Source organism: Calliphora vicina, chromosome 1 (genome assembly GCF_958450345.1).
Source record: "Calliphora vicina chromosome 1, idCalVici1.1, whole genome shotgun sequence".
Taxonomy (NCBI): domain Eukaryota; kingdom Metazoa; phylum Arthropoda; class Insecta; order Diptera; family Calliphoridae; genus Calliphora; species Calliphora vicina.
In genome coordinates, this window is record NC_088780.1 from 12814951 (window position 1) to 12830995 (window position 16045).

At 34.8% G+C, this 16045-nt stretch overlaps 1 protein-coding gene across 1 annotated transcript in view; it reads left to right on the plus strand.

Moving 5' to 3' along the window:
• The window catches only part of ss (spineless), a 134477-nt gene extending 120101 nt beyond the window's left edge, over positions 1–14376 (plus strand). Inside the window, exons 5-13 of the mRNA XM_065498719.1 lie at positions 6083–6480; positions 6553–6659; positions 6724–6802; positions 6865–7192; positions 7255–7635; positions 7702–8447; positions 8763–9055; positions 12234–12310; positions 13678–14376. Of these exons, the coding sequence (XP_065354791.1) occupies positions 6083–6480; positions 6553–6659; positions 6724–6802; positions 6865–7192; positions 7255–7635; positions 7702–8447; positions 8763–9055; positions 12234–12310; positions 13678–14376 (3108 nt within the window). The remainder of the gene's footprint in view (positions 1–6082; positions 6481–6552; positions 6660–6723; positions 6803–6864; positions 7193–7254; positions 7636–7701; positions 8448–8762; positions 9056–12233; positions 12311–13677) is intronic.
• Positions 14377–16045: the final 1669 nt, after the last annotated feature.

Below are 16045 nucleotides of genomic sequence, written 5' to 3' on the forward strand. Positions count from 1 at the left end.
CTCAATGGGGTTTTAGCAAAGTTCTTCTTTGAATAATAAAGATCAACGAGCATGTCGTCAATTACACCACTCGTCAAGCAAATTCTTAAGTCAGAACTTTGAATCTATAGTTATTTGTCTATGATTGTATCCATGTTGTAAAGACGACTAGAAAGTTAAGTTTGAATTCAACAAATGGCTACATTTGGAACGAACTCTACAACCATTTTCTCATTAAAATATTTTGAGAGATTAATTGTTTTTAACAGCTGAGTTTGGTTACCAGCTCTAACGACCATGCCTATTACTGGAACCATAGATAAATACACATTGATCGGAAACTATATAAAAATTTACCACTTAGGTTTTTGACAACTGAGTTGGGTCTTTGACAGGTGAGTTTCCGATATATGCGAACTTATCTATGACTGTAACCCTTAAACTGATCCACATCAAACTAGTTTATGTTGCATCAAACTTCAACTAGTTGGAACATTTCAAAAAACCCAAAAATAGTGAAATATCAATATTTTACAAAACCTAGAACCCTAAAGAATCCAACATTTAAATTTTCTTTTCCTCAATTCAAAATAAAAAAAAACACTTTCCCCAAAGCTTTCCAACAATTTATCGAGAAATTATGTTGTGCAATTTGTTGCTTAAAACCCTAACAATTATTAATTTCTGGTAATTTCTCTTCTTCCTCAAAAAAAAAAAAAACAGAAACCTCCACATTTCCATTCCAACTTCTGGCCACACTCTCTCTCACTCTCTTCCCACAAAACAACATAATTTTTAATTGAGATACTAAAGTGGGCGTAACTATTTCGTATTTATTTCTCCAACCAACAAAAAACATTTCACTTCACTTCATGCTTGTGATGTTTTTCAACTGTTTTTCTTTTTAGTTGTTTTTATTCTTTACACATTTACAAGTAAATTAAACGAACTCCAGCCAATGTGACCATCAGTCCGCGCCAGCAGAGCAGAGGCAGGAGGATTGAGTAGTCTGCTTTTTTTTGTACTTAAATCAATATTAAACGAAATGTTATGTTGCATTTAAACTGCAACACGTTCCAAATGCTCATGCAATAATAATAATATTGTTATTATTTAAGTGCCGATGAAGTTGAAGTTTAAAAATTTCATTTCAATTTCTTACATTAAACTGGACGCGCAATTGTTCGTTGAGTTTTTATTGTCTTAAAAAATTGAGAAGAAAAAAAAATACGTTTGATTTTGTATGTGCCGTCATGTATGAATGGGGGGGACAGTCATTGTTGTAAATTGAGTGTGAGAGGTAGAGAGAGATATTCTGGGCTATTCAGGAAAAAATAATTTTTAAAAAATTCTAAAAAAATTTCAATTCAGAGTAATGGAAATGTTAGGATCAAATCTTAATCTTAAATTTAATTAAGATTTTATCCTCAATTTCAAATACCTCTTTTCATGTTTCGCATTAAGTCCAAGTTTCTGTTTCATCATCAGGGCTATTCATTAAAATTGATCACTGATCTTTATATTCCAACATTTTAGATCGAATTGTTTTCCAGAATGGCCCTGTTTTTTCCAATAAAAAAAAAAAGAAATGCGTGGCTCGTGTGTTTTCAAACGTATGCGCGCACAATTTCCAATCGATGACGCTGATGTTAGTGTTTTACTGCTTCTGCTAAATGTTTATACTTGTGATCGTTTGATTTTTTATTATTTTTTTTTTGTTGTTCATATGTTCTTCACTTGTTTTGTAGTTATTTGTGATGATGTTGATGATGACGATGTTGAGGATGGTGGTTTACAGTTCGTATGTTTTGGAATATTAGTTATCGTTAAGCAAACAAATATTGTTTGGTGTAGATGGCTGCTTGGCCTGAGAAATTAAGGGGCTGGTAGGAAATTCGAAAATCTGAGTCTGTAAAATTCTGCTTTGATCACATCACATTAAATCGTTGTTTATGGACTGATTCATAAACTCGATTGAATTTTGCAGAGTTCGTCCTTGCGGATTCCCATTCGAATTTGGATCCAAATAGTCATAGGCCTGAGATGTGAGACACCTAAATTTAAATTTTAATTTGCCCGCTTTGCTTTCAAATCACTGCTCACATTAAATCAGTCTTTCTTGGCATTTGTTTTCCAAATTTAGTCGTTTGTTTCCCAAACTCTATTGCGATCTTGGAAAGTTCTTCTGTGGTTTCCCTGTTCCACAAATCCTCGATTGTTTGATATCAAATGTATGTCTATGATCACGTTATTTATCTGTTCTTCTGCTAATAATCTTCATATTTAAAATATTCAGATCATCAACGAACTCTCACATCCTAGTTTAATATTAAATCAGTCATTCGAAGAATTTGTTATCCAAATTAGGTCAAGTTCTTCTGTGTTCTACAGTATCTGGAATATTAAAGATTACAGAGGATCAAATTATTCATCGTTGTAAACAATGTTCAATCTAAATCTCCACACTCTCCTTTTCGAGGATTATCCAAAAGATTTTATCAAATCAGAGATAAACGACATCTAAGATGTCGTTATTATCTTATTTCAGGTTCATGATGCCAAATTGAAATCTGAGACTTGTTGAAGTTGGTAAACCTGAGTTGGTTGGCTTCAAACAACTGAGTTGCAATCAAATTATCCACAAAGCTTGGAGGATTATCAATCGCTGAATGGGAATGCTCAAATATCCTTCTATTATTCATATCAACTAACATCATGCTGAAATCTAAGGTACACGACATCTAAGATGGGTTCTTAATTCAAGTTCATGATTTCAAGTTGAAATCTGAGACTTGTTGAAGTTGATAAACCTGAGTTGGTTGGCTTCAAACAACTGAGTTGCAATCAAATTATCCATAAAGTTTGGAGGGTTACCAATCGCATCACTGAAAGGGAATGCTCGATTATCCTACCATCATTCGTCTTAACTGATATCACAAAGATGTGTGTGAGAATTCTTCCTGTTTTTTTTTTTAGAATCTAATCCTATTTTCCTAAATACAAACATTGTGTTTTTCTTTAAGACGTATTGTTATATTGCAAGATATTTAAAATATAAAAGCTCTTCCGGAACCACTTCATTGAATAGTGTTAATAAGTCTCACGCTTGGACCATTAACTCAATTCCTTTTCGAATACACAAATATCACTTCTTTTCATATCTTCTCATACTGAACGTCTTACGCAATCCTCTCATCTGACTAAAGGAGGAGAGTAGGCTCCAATATCCTGTTATTATTGTTCCCTTTAACTGAAATCCTAGAGTTTTGAGTAAAATTTCTTCCATTCTTTTCGGGTGATCAGTGAAACTCTAGAATTTCTTGGAAATCTAAGACTAAATTTGTCGTTGTTTCGTTTAAGTCATATTGTTATATTCAGTTTCAAATAGTCAAATATCTTCTCATATTGAACGTCCTAAGCAATCCTCTCATCTGACTAAAGAAGGAGTAGGCTCCAATATCCTCTTATTATTATTCCCCTTAATTGAAATCCCAGAGTTTTGAGTAAAATTTCTTATTTTCTCTTCTGGTCATCAGAGAAAATCTTGAATTTCTTGGAAATCTAATCCAAAAAATTTTCGTTATTTCCTTTAAGTCCTATTGTTATATTCAATATCAAATTGTCGAATCTCTTCTCATATTCAACGTCCTAAGCAATCTTCCTAGCTAACTAAAGAAGGAGTAGACTCTAATATCCTCTTATTATTCCCCTTAACTGAAATCCCAGACTTTAGAGTAAGATTTCGTCTTTTCTTTTTGGATGATCAAAGAAACTCTAGCATTTCTTGGAAATCTAATTCTAAATTTATCGTTGTTTCCTTTAAGTCCTATTGTTATATTCAGTTCCAAATAGACAAATTCTTTTCTATTGAACGTCCTAAGCAATCATCTCATCTAACTAAAGGAGGAGTTGGCCCTAATATCCTCTTATTATTGTTCCCCTTAACTGAAATCCCAGAATTTTGAGTAGAATTTCTTATTTTCTTTTTGGGTTATCAGAGATACTCTAGAATTTCTTGGAAATCTAATCTTAAAATTTGTCGTTATTTTCTTTCAGTCCTATTCTTTATATTCAGTTTCAAATAGTCAAATATCTTCTCATATTTAACGTCCTAAGCAATCCTCCCATCTGACTAAAAGAGGATTTGGCTCTAATAACCTCTTATTATTGTTCAACTTAACTAAAATCCCACAGTTTTTAGCAAAATTTCTTCTTTTCCTTGCAGGTGATCAGAGAAACTCTAGATTTTCTTGGAAATCGAATCCAAAAGTTGTCGTCTTTTCCTTTAAGTCCTATTGTCACATTCAGTTTCAAATCGACAAATCCCTTCTCATATTGAACGTCCTAAGCAATCCTATCATCTGACTAAAGGAGGAGTAGGCTCTAATATCCTCTTATTATTATTCCCCTTAACTGAAATCCAAGAGTTTTGAGTTGCAATCAAATTATCCTGAAAGATTGGAGGATTTCAATCACATCGCTGAAAGGGAATCCTCAAATATCCTTCTATTATTCCTCTTAACTGACATCACAAAGGTGCTACACGAATGGTATTGGAATCACATCTAAATTGGCATTGACATTTCAGGATGCCTACGAAAAACAAACTCTTTTAATGTGGGACTCTCAGTCTAAGGATTGGACCATTAACTCAATTCCTTTTCAGTTTCAAATATAAAATCTCGTCTCTTATTGAACGGAATCTTCTCAAATGTCTAAAGGAGGAGTAGGCTCTAATAGGAGTAGGCTCTAATATCATCTTATTATTGTTCATCTTAACTGAAATCCCAGAGTTTTGGGCAAAATGTCGAATTTACTTTTTGGGTGATCAGACAAAGTCTAGAATTTCTTGGAAATCTAAGACTAAAATTTGCTGTTGTTTCCTTTAAGTCCTATTGTTATATTGCAAGACATATGGAATCTAATTACTCTTATGATTACTCTTAAATCTGGCATTTCTAAACGGCTGGTCCTATCGGGATAAAATTTGTCGTGACCGTAGCCAAGGAGTATTCGAGTTTAAGATATTAAAATGGATCCTACAAATGCTCCAGGGGCGGCGTTATGGGTGCTCAAAGTAGGGTACCTTCGACATGTAAAATTCCTAAAAATTGGAGCGAAAATCCCAAAAATGGTGTTTTTTTTTTTTAAATTTTGCCATTTTTTTGAGCATTTGTAGGATCCATTTTAATAACTTAAACTCGAATACTCCTTGGCTACGGTCACGTTAAATTTTATCCCGATCGAACCAGCCGTTTAGAAATGCCAGATTTATTTCCAAAAAATTTCGATTCTGCCCCACTGTGCACCAGTGGATAACCTTAATGATCCTGTTAATAGTTCTTATAACTGTAATGGAATCAGACCTAAAGTTAAATTGACACCTTGGGATCCCTACCAAAGACACAAAGGTTTTAATGTGGGAATTTAGGTCCACTCAATTCTATATCAGTGTCAAATTGACAAATCTTTTCTCATATTGAAAAACCAAAGCAATCCTCTTATCTCACTAAAGAAGGAGTATTCTCCTCTACCAATAAAGAACCCAAAACATCTACCAAAAGCTATAGTTCTTCAAACACCTCGAATACTTCAAATCTAATGATCCTTTTTCCCTATCATTTATCATATTGTTTGGCAGTTGGCAACCCATTTCTTATATTGATTTGCAATCCACTTGTTTCAATTAATTCCATAAATATTTGTTTCTTCATTTGTTTTGTTACTAAACTTGATCTCACCTTTGAGTTTAGAATTTGGCGAAAAAGTAAGCCACAGAAGATTGAACACTTAAACAAAAATCAAATATTTAAAATAAAACAACACCTTCTTTTGGAAATTATAACTCAATCTGCTACAGCTACCTGCAGAGTTAAGCAGCAGCATAAAAACCAAAGCATACAAACAAAACAAAATTGAGTTTTCAATTTAGTTTTAAAGATGATTTATTTAACAGCAAAAAACTGAAATAAAACAAAAGAAAAGGGTATGAGAAATCAATAATAAAAAAATCTAAAAAAACCCACAAATTTTGAAACAAAGTTCTTTAACCCTAAAACTTGAATTCATATCTCTTCCTCTTTCATTTTCTGTTTCCTTACAGTCCGACATTGTCCACCAATCGGTGTATGAACTGGTGCACTCCGAAGACCGTGAGGAGCTGCAAAGACAACTACTATGGAATTCCTTTTTACCAGCCGACATGTCGAGTATGCAATTGGCCGAGACTTTGGCTCCCGACAAGACCATCTATTTGGAGCGCAGCTTCACGGTAAGATTTCGATGTCTGCTGGATAATACCTCGGGTTTCTTGAGACTGGATATACGGGGCCGCATTAAAATACTGCATGGCCAGAATCGTAAAACCGAAGAACCTCCTTTGGCTTTGTTTGCCTATTGCACGCCATTCGGACCACCCAGTTTGCTGGAGATTCCTCATAAAGAAAATATGTTCAAGTCTAAGCATAAATTGGATTTTTCTTTAGTGTCAATGGATCAAAGGTACGTACTGCGCTCTCCCTCCATAATATATCAAGTTATATGAAGACTAAGCTAATGTGTTTCTACTTTTAGGGGCAAACATATTTTGGGTTATTCGGATGCGGAACTGGTGCATATGGGTGGCTATGATTTGGTGCACTATGATGATTTGGCTTATGTGGCCAGTGCTCATCAGGAATGTAAGTTTTGTTTTACTCAAAAATAAACTGAAATTTAAATTAATCTGTTTTCTATTCCATTTAGTGCTTAAAACTGGTGCTTCCGGCATGATTGCCTACAGATACCAAAAGAAAGATGCTGAATGGCAGTGGCTGCAAACTAGGTGGGTTTTTAAGCCTTTCAAATAAAGTTTAAATCAATTTTTAATCTTGAATTTCCTTAAAGCTCCCGTTTGGTTTATAAAAACTCCAAGCCAGACTTTGTGATTTGCACACATCGTGTGTTAATGGATGAGGAGGGCTATGATTTGTTGGGTAAACGCACCATGGATTTCAAAGTCAGCTATTTGGATACCGGTTTAGCTTCCACCTATTTCTCGGAGGCTGATCAATTGGTGGTGCCGCCCAGTAGTTCTCCCAACTCCTTGCCTCCTCCCGTCACACCCACAAGACCCAATAGAAGATACAAAACTCAGTTAAGAGACTTTTTGTCCACCTGTAGATCCAAACGCAAAATGCAGCAACAAACTCAGCAAACCTCTCCTCTGGGACAGGTAATTTCTAATGAAATTTTAGCAAATTAAAAAGAACTGTTACAAATTTCTTTGCTATTTAGGTCTCCTCACCCGCTCCTGTGGTAGAATATCTTCCAGATCCTGCGGTGGCTGTGGCGGCCGCTTACTCCAATCTCAATCCCATGTATACAACTTCACCTTATGCCACTGCAGCCGATAATATTTATATGGGCACTTCGGTGCATTCCACCAATTTCTATCCAGTAACCGAAAATCTTTTCCATCAATATCGTCTGCAGGGTGTGGGCGGTTACTATGCTGATTATCATCATACGGCAGCTCCCGCCTCTGCTTATGTGGCCAATGGTTTTCTGTCCTATGATGGTTATGCCATAACCTCCAAAGAGGAAAAATGGCAGGATACGGGCAAATACTATAGCGGCTATAGTAGTGGCTATGGCAGTCCCACATCCACACCACAGGTAAGTTTTCACCAATATCTCCATAACTTTCTATAAAATTTATTGCAGTTTTCCACTAATTTCCAGCAAGTTCCTTTAAAAACGCCAAAGTCTTCACCTCATGTCATGGAAGTGGTATCCTGTTCATCGGATGGTCCCTCTCCGGTGGCAGGCTCTGTGAATAGCCTTAATAATCCTGCTAATAACTCTGCGAATGGTGTTGTGGTGACACCCAAAGTAGAATTAACACCCCAGGATCCCTATGAAAGACAAACTGTTTTAATGTGGGGCTCTCAGTCCAGCGGTGTGCCCATTAATAGTCTACACAATTCCACAAATCGTCAAATCTCTGCTCATGCCGAACGTTCGCCACAATCTACGCCTTTAACAAATGGAGGCGGTCTTAGTTATGCCAATAGTGAACCAGAAAACACCAACAAATGGAATGGTTCCACAAATAACACGGCGACAACAAAAGATGCTAAAAGTGCTTCCACTCCTGATAGCTATCAAATGCATCATGATGATTCGGGCCTGTACTCAGCCTCATCGCACACCACCTCTCCCCAGCATAGACTCAGCAGTAGTGGCAGCAGTACGGGTGGTGTGCCAGGCGGAGGAGCAAGTGGCAGTCATAATACGGTGGCTGAAAGTCTTTCTACTAGCTCAGCAACAGCACATCATAGCAATCATCAAGCCACTGCACCCACAACACCAGCACCTACGCCAGCTACAGCTACTACCGAAAGCAATAGCCTAATGGCTGGGCCACAACTGGCCAACACACATGCAATGCACCAATCACAACAGCAACAACAACAACAAACTCACACAAACAATGCTCAATTACAAAATACGGTGCATCATCATCAACTCTCACCACATCAGGTGGCGGCAACCTCCGCCACAGCCAGCACAACACATGCGCATCTCACAGGACAAACACATCAGCATCATCAACATCATCATATTGCTGTATCACCACATCATCATCATGGTCACACCACCTCAAATGCACATCAACATCATGCGCATCATCCGCCACACACGCACCACCATCATACACAGCATCATCATCCACCACCACCGCCAGCACCACCATCTGCAGCATCAATAGCAACATCCTCAACACCACATCATCCCCATCTAACACATCCGCATCCGCATCATCATCACCACCACCACCACCCTGCCCATCATCCGCATTCGCATCATCATCATCATGCAGCAGCCAGCTCTAATAGCACCTCAGCAACCACCCCCAATGGCAGTGAGGTATGGAGTCCTGCATCCTATGCAACCCAATATGCTTCACAATATTTCTCTTATGCCCACCATGCTCACGCTCACCACCATCACCATCATGCTCACGCTCATGCGGCAACGGCTGCCAGCAGCAGCAACAGCACCATCACCACTACGGCACCTCCACCACACATTAGTAGCAGCACTCAGTAGTTTGTTGTTGTGTAAAAATCACCGTTTACTTAAAAAATTCGCTAAAAAGAATCTCAGTATCATATCAAGAAAAAACCCTTAAACAAAGAAAATTCTGTTTAGTTTTTTTTTGTTTGTTGTTGTATGGGTTGCCCTAAGAAAAAGAAAAGTTCGGGTGTGTAGACCAAGTTGTAAAATGTATTATATGTTGTAGTATGACTTTATTACTTATGATATCTGGTAGAGGTTTGAAAGGTTTAAAGGTTGCACTTTTGAATTGCATGTCATAAAATTTGTATATTCTATTAACTTCTCTTTGTCTTTAATTAATTAGAAAATCTTTAAAAAATCTCACCACTATTCTTATTTGGTTTCAAATTCCTTCTCTATCGTTTTTCGAAATCAAAAGATTCTTATTATTATGCTCTTTTCATGCTAACAAATCTTCTTGTAATAAAAATTATTATATACTAGCTGACCCGGTGCGCTTTGCCACCCCAATTAGAAGAGTGAAATAGTACTATTAAGTCTCCCTTTGTGAATCTGATTGTAAATGTCTAATTGTCTAATTTCTGGGTCCATTATTATAGAAAATGCAAAAGAATGTTACCACTAAAGTCACCTTTTGTGAATTCAAATTCATTCAGAATCATGTGTGCCTAATTTTAAATTTTTAGGTTTATTATTATAAAATAGTACCATTGCAATAAACAAATACTTAGTACCATTGATTATGACTTTTGAATTCTCACTCACTAAACCATAACCTGTCAAGTGTGAATTTTAAATTTGTATAGCCTTTCCTATATTATCAAATAATTTTGTTTCTATAACAATTAATATTTAAAAATTATCATAAAACCGAAAAAAAAACGAAACCGCGGTTTTGAAATTCTTGGGTTTTTTGGAAACTCTAGGTCCGTTATTATAGTAAATTCAAAAAAGTACCTATGAGAATAAAGAAAAAGTACCAAGAAGTATGGCCTTGAATTTTCACTCACTTGGGACCATAGACGCCTAATTTCATATTTTTATGTCCATTTCATATTTCTAGTACCATTAGAATATATAAAAAGTACCAAAAAGCCCCCACTTGTGGTTTCCCACTCACTCCCATATAAGCTTAATTTCATGGTTTTAGGTTAATTGGTGAAGAAATTACAAAAAGTCGATTAAAGAAAAAGTACCAAAAAGTCTACCCCTAGAATTCTCACTCACTTAGTACCATATATGCTTAATTTCATGTTTCTAAATCCATTGTAATAGAAAATTCAAAAAGTACCATTAGAAGAATGAAAAAGTATCTATAGTTCAGTTCTCACATTTTGGTACCTAAATATTGTACCCTATTCCAATCACAAACTTCACTCAGATACATATCAGCTAACTTTAATGTCGATAACTGAAATAATTTAAAATATTACCATTAAAATAGTACCATTAGGAGAAAAGTACCAATTTCCCTTTTCTTCCTTGAAACAATCAAGTTCGAACATTAAAAATATTCCATTTTGCCAAAATTGTTTATGCTACATGTCTCAAAATATTAAAATCTGTGTTAATGTGCCCAATAATAAATATGTTTTAAATAAAGTACCAAACTGTTTACCCGGATTTGGACTAAAATACACCATGGCACTCGAGTTCCAAATAACAACCTGTTAGTTAATTTTTGTATGAATCCAGGAACCAATGTTAAAAAAAATTATCAAAATTGGCTTAATAATTTCAATAAAATGTATTTTCCCGATTTTATCCCCTTTTTGGTACCTTTTTTATCCCCATTGCTTTGGTAAAATTTAATTCAAATAAATTTCTGTATCGTGGTGGGAGCTCATAATAAAATATTCGTATGTCTATGTCAAGTTATAGAAAAACATATTTCATGAAAAAGTACCAAAAATAAACACAAATTTTATACCTTAAGGTTCGAATTTCCAAAAAGTACCAAACTTATATTTTTTATTTTTTGATAAGTAAAGAATACGATTTAAATTTTGTTTCTATGTTTATTGGTTTAAAAGATACATAGGGTGCAAAAAAAGTACCAAAATACAGTTTTTACCCGTTTTCTCCCCTAAAAGTTTCGAATTTCGAAAAAGTACGAAACACATGTCAGCTTATTTTTTAAATAGAGTAACATGCAAAAGTTTTTTTGTATCTTTATTAGTTTTGAAGATATAAGATTACCGGATTTACCCGTTTTTACCCCCTAAACGTTCGAATTTCCAAAAATCCCTTCTTATTGGATCGTTTAGGGGAGGGAGGAACCCACAGTTAAAATTTCATGATTCTAGCTTCAGTCGTTTGGGCTGTGGTATGATGAATCAGTTAGTCAGTCAGTCAGTAACGTTAATCTTTTATATATATAGATAATTTGTAGAGTAAAATATAATGGCTTCCGTTTATAACCTAAATATTGATTCCAATTTCCTGACTGAGTGTTCCAATAAATGAAGCTTATTTCAATCATATGACCTGATAGTTTAGATGATTGTGAGCTGGACTATCAGTCTAACGCTTGCGGGTTCGATTCCCGTTCGGGTTGGAGACAAAAGCCATTGTGAAATCAAATGAAATCAAATTCATCATAGGAAAATGCTGAATCCTTAAACACAATATCTGGAGTGTTATTAAATTTCGTCTCTTGATTCGTCTCAACCATTAAGAATAATCTCCACCAAGTTGCATAATACGTCCGTGACTTTATGAATGAAACACAGATAAACAATTATTTAATTTTTCAACATAGTCTTCTTTGAGCTCCAGACACTTTGTCCAACGTTTCTCCAATTTTGTATCCCTTCCAAAATATAAGATTTGTCGAGGTCATTAAAATAGGAATTTTTTTGTGAGATGATTTCATTGTTGTTGTCAAATCTCTTTCCACCGAGACATTTCTTCAGGTTTGAAAACAAGCAATAGTCAATCGCGGCAAAATCCGGAGAATAGGGCGGATGAAGGAGCATTTTGTAGCCTAATTTATGGATTTTTGCCATGGAAACTGCACCATTTTCTGCACTCGATTGTGAGCAAATGCGGCAGCCATCTAGTGGAAAGCTTTCCCCTCATATCCAAGTGATCATTCAAAATTGAAACCAATGAGCCATATCATATGCTTCCACAATCTCTGGCACTTTCAATCTCCGTCTAACATGAATTATCATGAATTTTTTCAATAGTTTCGGGTGTAGAGACCTCAACTGAGCCTCCAGAACGTTCAGCATCTTCCGTTCTGGTACGGCCACAACCAAATTCAGTAAACCACTTTTTATACCCTACATCACCATAATGGGGAGGGTATTATGCGTTTGTGCAGATGTTTGTAACGCCCAAAAATATTAGTCTAACACCCACCTTAAAGTATACCGATCGACTTAGAATCACTTTCTGAGTCGATTAAACGATGTCCGTCCGTCCGTCTGGTCGGCTGGCTGGCTGTCCATGTAAACCTTGTGCGCAGAGTACAGGTCGCAATTTTGAAGATATTTCGATGAAATTTGGTACATATTATTTTTTCGGCTCAAGGACCAAGCTTATTGAAACTGGCTAAAATCGGTCCATTATTTCACCTAGCCCCCATACAAATGTCCTCCCGAAATTGGACTTTATCGGTCATAAATGTTTAATTTATATATGTATCTCCACCAATTCCGCTCCAAATAAGTTTTATATATACAAAATTCATGTCACCAAATTTTGTTACGATCGGTCCATAATTAGTCATAGCTCCCATATAGACCCGCTTCCGAAAATCACTTTAACGTGCATAAATCGCTTACAAATGTTGCTAAACACACAAAAATTCAACATAGTTAACTTTAATATAGACATAAATCACACGACCTAATTTCATGGTGATCGGTCCATAATTGGTCATAGCCCCCATATAACCCCACTTCCGAAAATCACTCAAAAATATAAATTATTGAAATTTTAAAAGAAAATTGTTTTGGTCTTTTACTTAGTGTAGGGTATTATGTAGTCGGGCTTGACCGACCATACTTTCTTACTTGTTTTCAAAATGAGTTAGATCTAAAGTTCCTTAAGGAGATTTTCTTTTTTATTGAACTCCATTCCTACCTTAATTGATTTTTATTCCTTTGCAACAACTGATTTCAAACAGTCTAATCCTGGACATGATTTGTCCTTTATTCCCATTCCTTGTCATAATTAAAATGTTCCTTTCATTAACCTGAAAGATCATTAAATTTGAGATGTTTAGGATGATGCTTTTTTTTAAGTTATTTCGCCTAGGGGCTATGAGTGTCGATCACTGATCTAGACAAAGTTAATTAAAAATATAGAAATGAGAGAAAGGAACTAAGGCTTTGAAAATAAAAATGGATTGATTAACCAGAAATGAGAACCTCTTATACTAATTTTCACTATCTGAAAATAAAGCTAATTTAAGTAATATTTAGAGTAATCAACACAATTTTTTTTTAATTTTATCACCAGTCGAAGCACTTTAGCACCTTAAACACTTTTTGTTTGTTATACACAATTTTTTTTTTAATTTGTTTTCATTTCTAATGAAAATCCCTTACAAAACACTAACGAAAAACATATTTTATTTTTGAATCCTCAACAAAAAACAACTCCAACAACTACCAACCACAACAGATCATGATCAGTCAACAGTCACAACATCAGCAAAACCAACAACAACAACATAACCATCAAATCTTACAACTCAGTGCATACAATCAACATTTACAACCGCTCGAGTCATTGGCATCCGGAGTTCAAGTTAGTTGCCACAATACCATCCTAACAACAGCAGCCTCAGCCAGTTCATCACCTTCCTGTACCTCCCCCATCACCCAGACTCAACAATTGCCAGCCATTAGCAGTGTTATAAATGGATTAAATGGTGGCTCTTTGCATCACAATGGTTCACCGGGCTCGGCAGGTCTTACAGTTACCTCTTCGCCCTATCATCAGTTGGCCATAATAGCTTCGCCCATAGTCATAACCTCAGCTACTTTGGATGGTTGTGGAGCTGAAATGGGTGCTCAAAGTGTGGCTTTGCAGCAATTGGGAGGATCTCTAAATGCTGGTAGAGTGTCTACATCTCTGGGTCAGTTAGGAGGAGGAGTAGGAGGCGGTAGCGGCTTAGGATCAGCTGTTGGTTCTTCCTTTAAGAGAGGCAGTAGTGTAATGCATCCTTCTTCATTGGCTTATGCCACCAATGCCTATGTTATTGGGGCTCCTGGTACAGCCACAACCTGTGCCTCAGCTTTAGGTGGCTTGGAGCAAACTATGGATGGCAGTCCTTTGCTGTCGTTTTCCGAAGTTACTAATACTCTATTGAATCAGTAGATGTTAAAAATCAAGGACTTTAGAGCAAAAAAAAAAAGATGTGCAGAAAGTGAGTTATGAGAAGAATAATAATTATGTTCGGCTTTAAAGTTAAATTTCTTTAATTATGTTAAACTGGTAGGGAAAAACCTTTATATCTCCAGAACTAAGACTCTTTGATTAAAGTTTTCAAATATTATTTGGCCACAGCCGTTAAAAATTAAAGATTGCACTCTTGCCACATTAAAAGTATTTCTCTCAAATCAATAATTTAATATCTTGGCTAGATTAAAGAGCGGTTTAGCCAAGCATACAGTTAACCGACGTTTAGCTAACCCAACCTTCAAGCTTAAAAGAGAGTAGCATGAAAATAAAAGATCGTAAGTTTTGCGGTAATCCTGTAAAAATACCGAAAAACTTATTTTAATTTAAATTTTGTTTTCAAAACCAATATTAATGAATAATCTCCATAACGAAAAACATTCCATAAATTGTATTTGTAAAGAAAACTAAGGAAATATTTATGTAATTATATAATTTTTGCCAAATAATAAATAGACTATCGTATCTTCCATAATCATATCCGCACTTAGTAACTTAACATAACAACTTTTTCATCATCAACACAACACAATACAATTGAAAAATATTGTAAAAAATAATGAATTTATAAAAGAGGGAATGAATTGTAATAAGAATCTGTAGATTCCTTAAAAAATCGTTCTATATATAGCTGATATTTAGTCAATTAACTTCAATCTAACATCATTATATTCCACATAATTTTTATCACACTTTCCTTATTATTAAACTCCTGAAAATCGATTAATTGAAAACAGTATTCGGTATATAGAGAACGTGACATTATGCTCGTTCTTTCTCTGACCAGCTATTTATTATATGTTTTATTTTTATGAACTTCTTTGACATTAATTTTGTCTAAAGGTAAACAAGCAAGAGAGCTATATTTATATACCCTTCACCAAATTATACTTCAAAATACAAATTTCAAATATTTTTAGGTAAAAAAAAATTTTTTTCCAAGGTTTTTTTCCTCATTTTTTGAAAAACAAATTTTTCGAATTGTTATTTAAATTTAATTTTTTTTTTTAAATTAAAAAACAAATTTTTTTTTTTTTTTAAATTAAAAAAAAAAAAATTCAAATGACAGTTCGAGAAAATTTTTTTTCCAAAAAATTTAAAAAATAATTTTTTTTTTGGTGGAAAAAAATTCGCGTTAAAAAATATTTGTTCCGATTTTGACCCATTGTATGTCCAACTTACTATGGTCTTATTTTTAGGTAAACAAAATTTATTTTTAGTAAAAATAATTAAAAAATTTTTATTTTTAAATTTTTAAAATTTTTTTTATGGTCTTATATACGTCGTTGCAAAGGTCTTTGAAATATCTATCATTAGATATAAATAGTGTCTATATTAATGACTTAGTAATCCAAATATAGGTCAAAAATCGAGGTTGTCCTGTTTTTTCCTCATATCTCAGCCATTTGTGGACCGATTTTGCTGATTTCAAATAGGAAACTTCTCGAAAGCATGTCTGACAGAATTATTATTATTATTTCCCTATATATAATTTGTCATCATATCTATGGGAGGTGCCATGCCCACTATTGTTAATTTGCTCATTTTTGGCCTAAATAATTATTTCATACCAAGATTCAATGCTTTA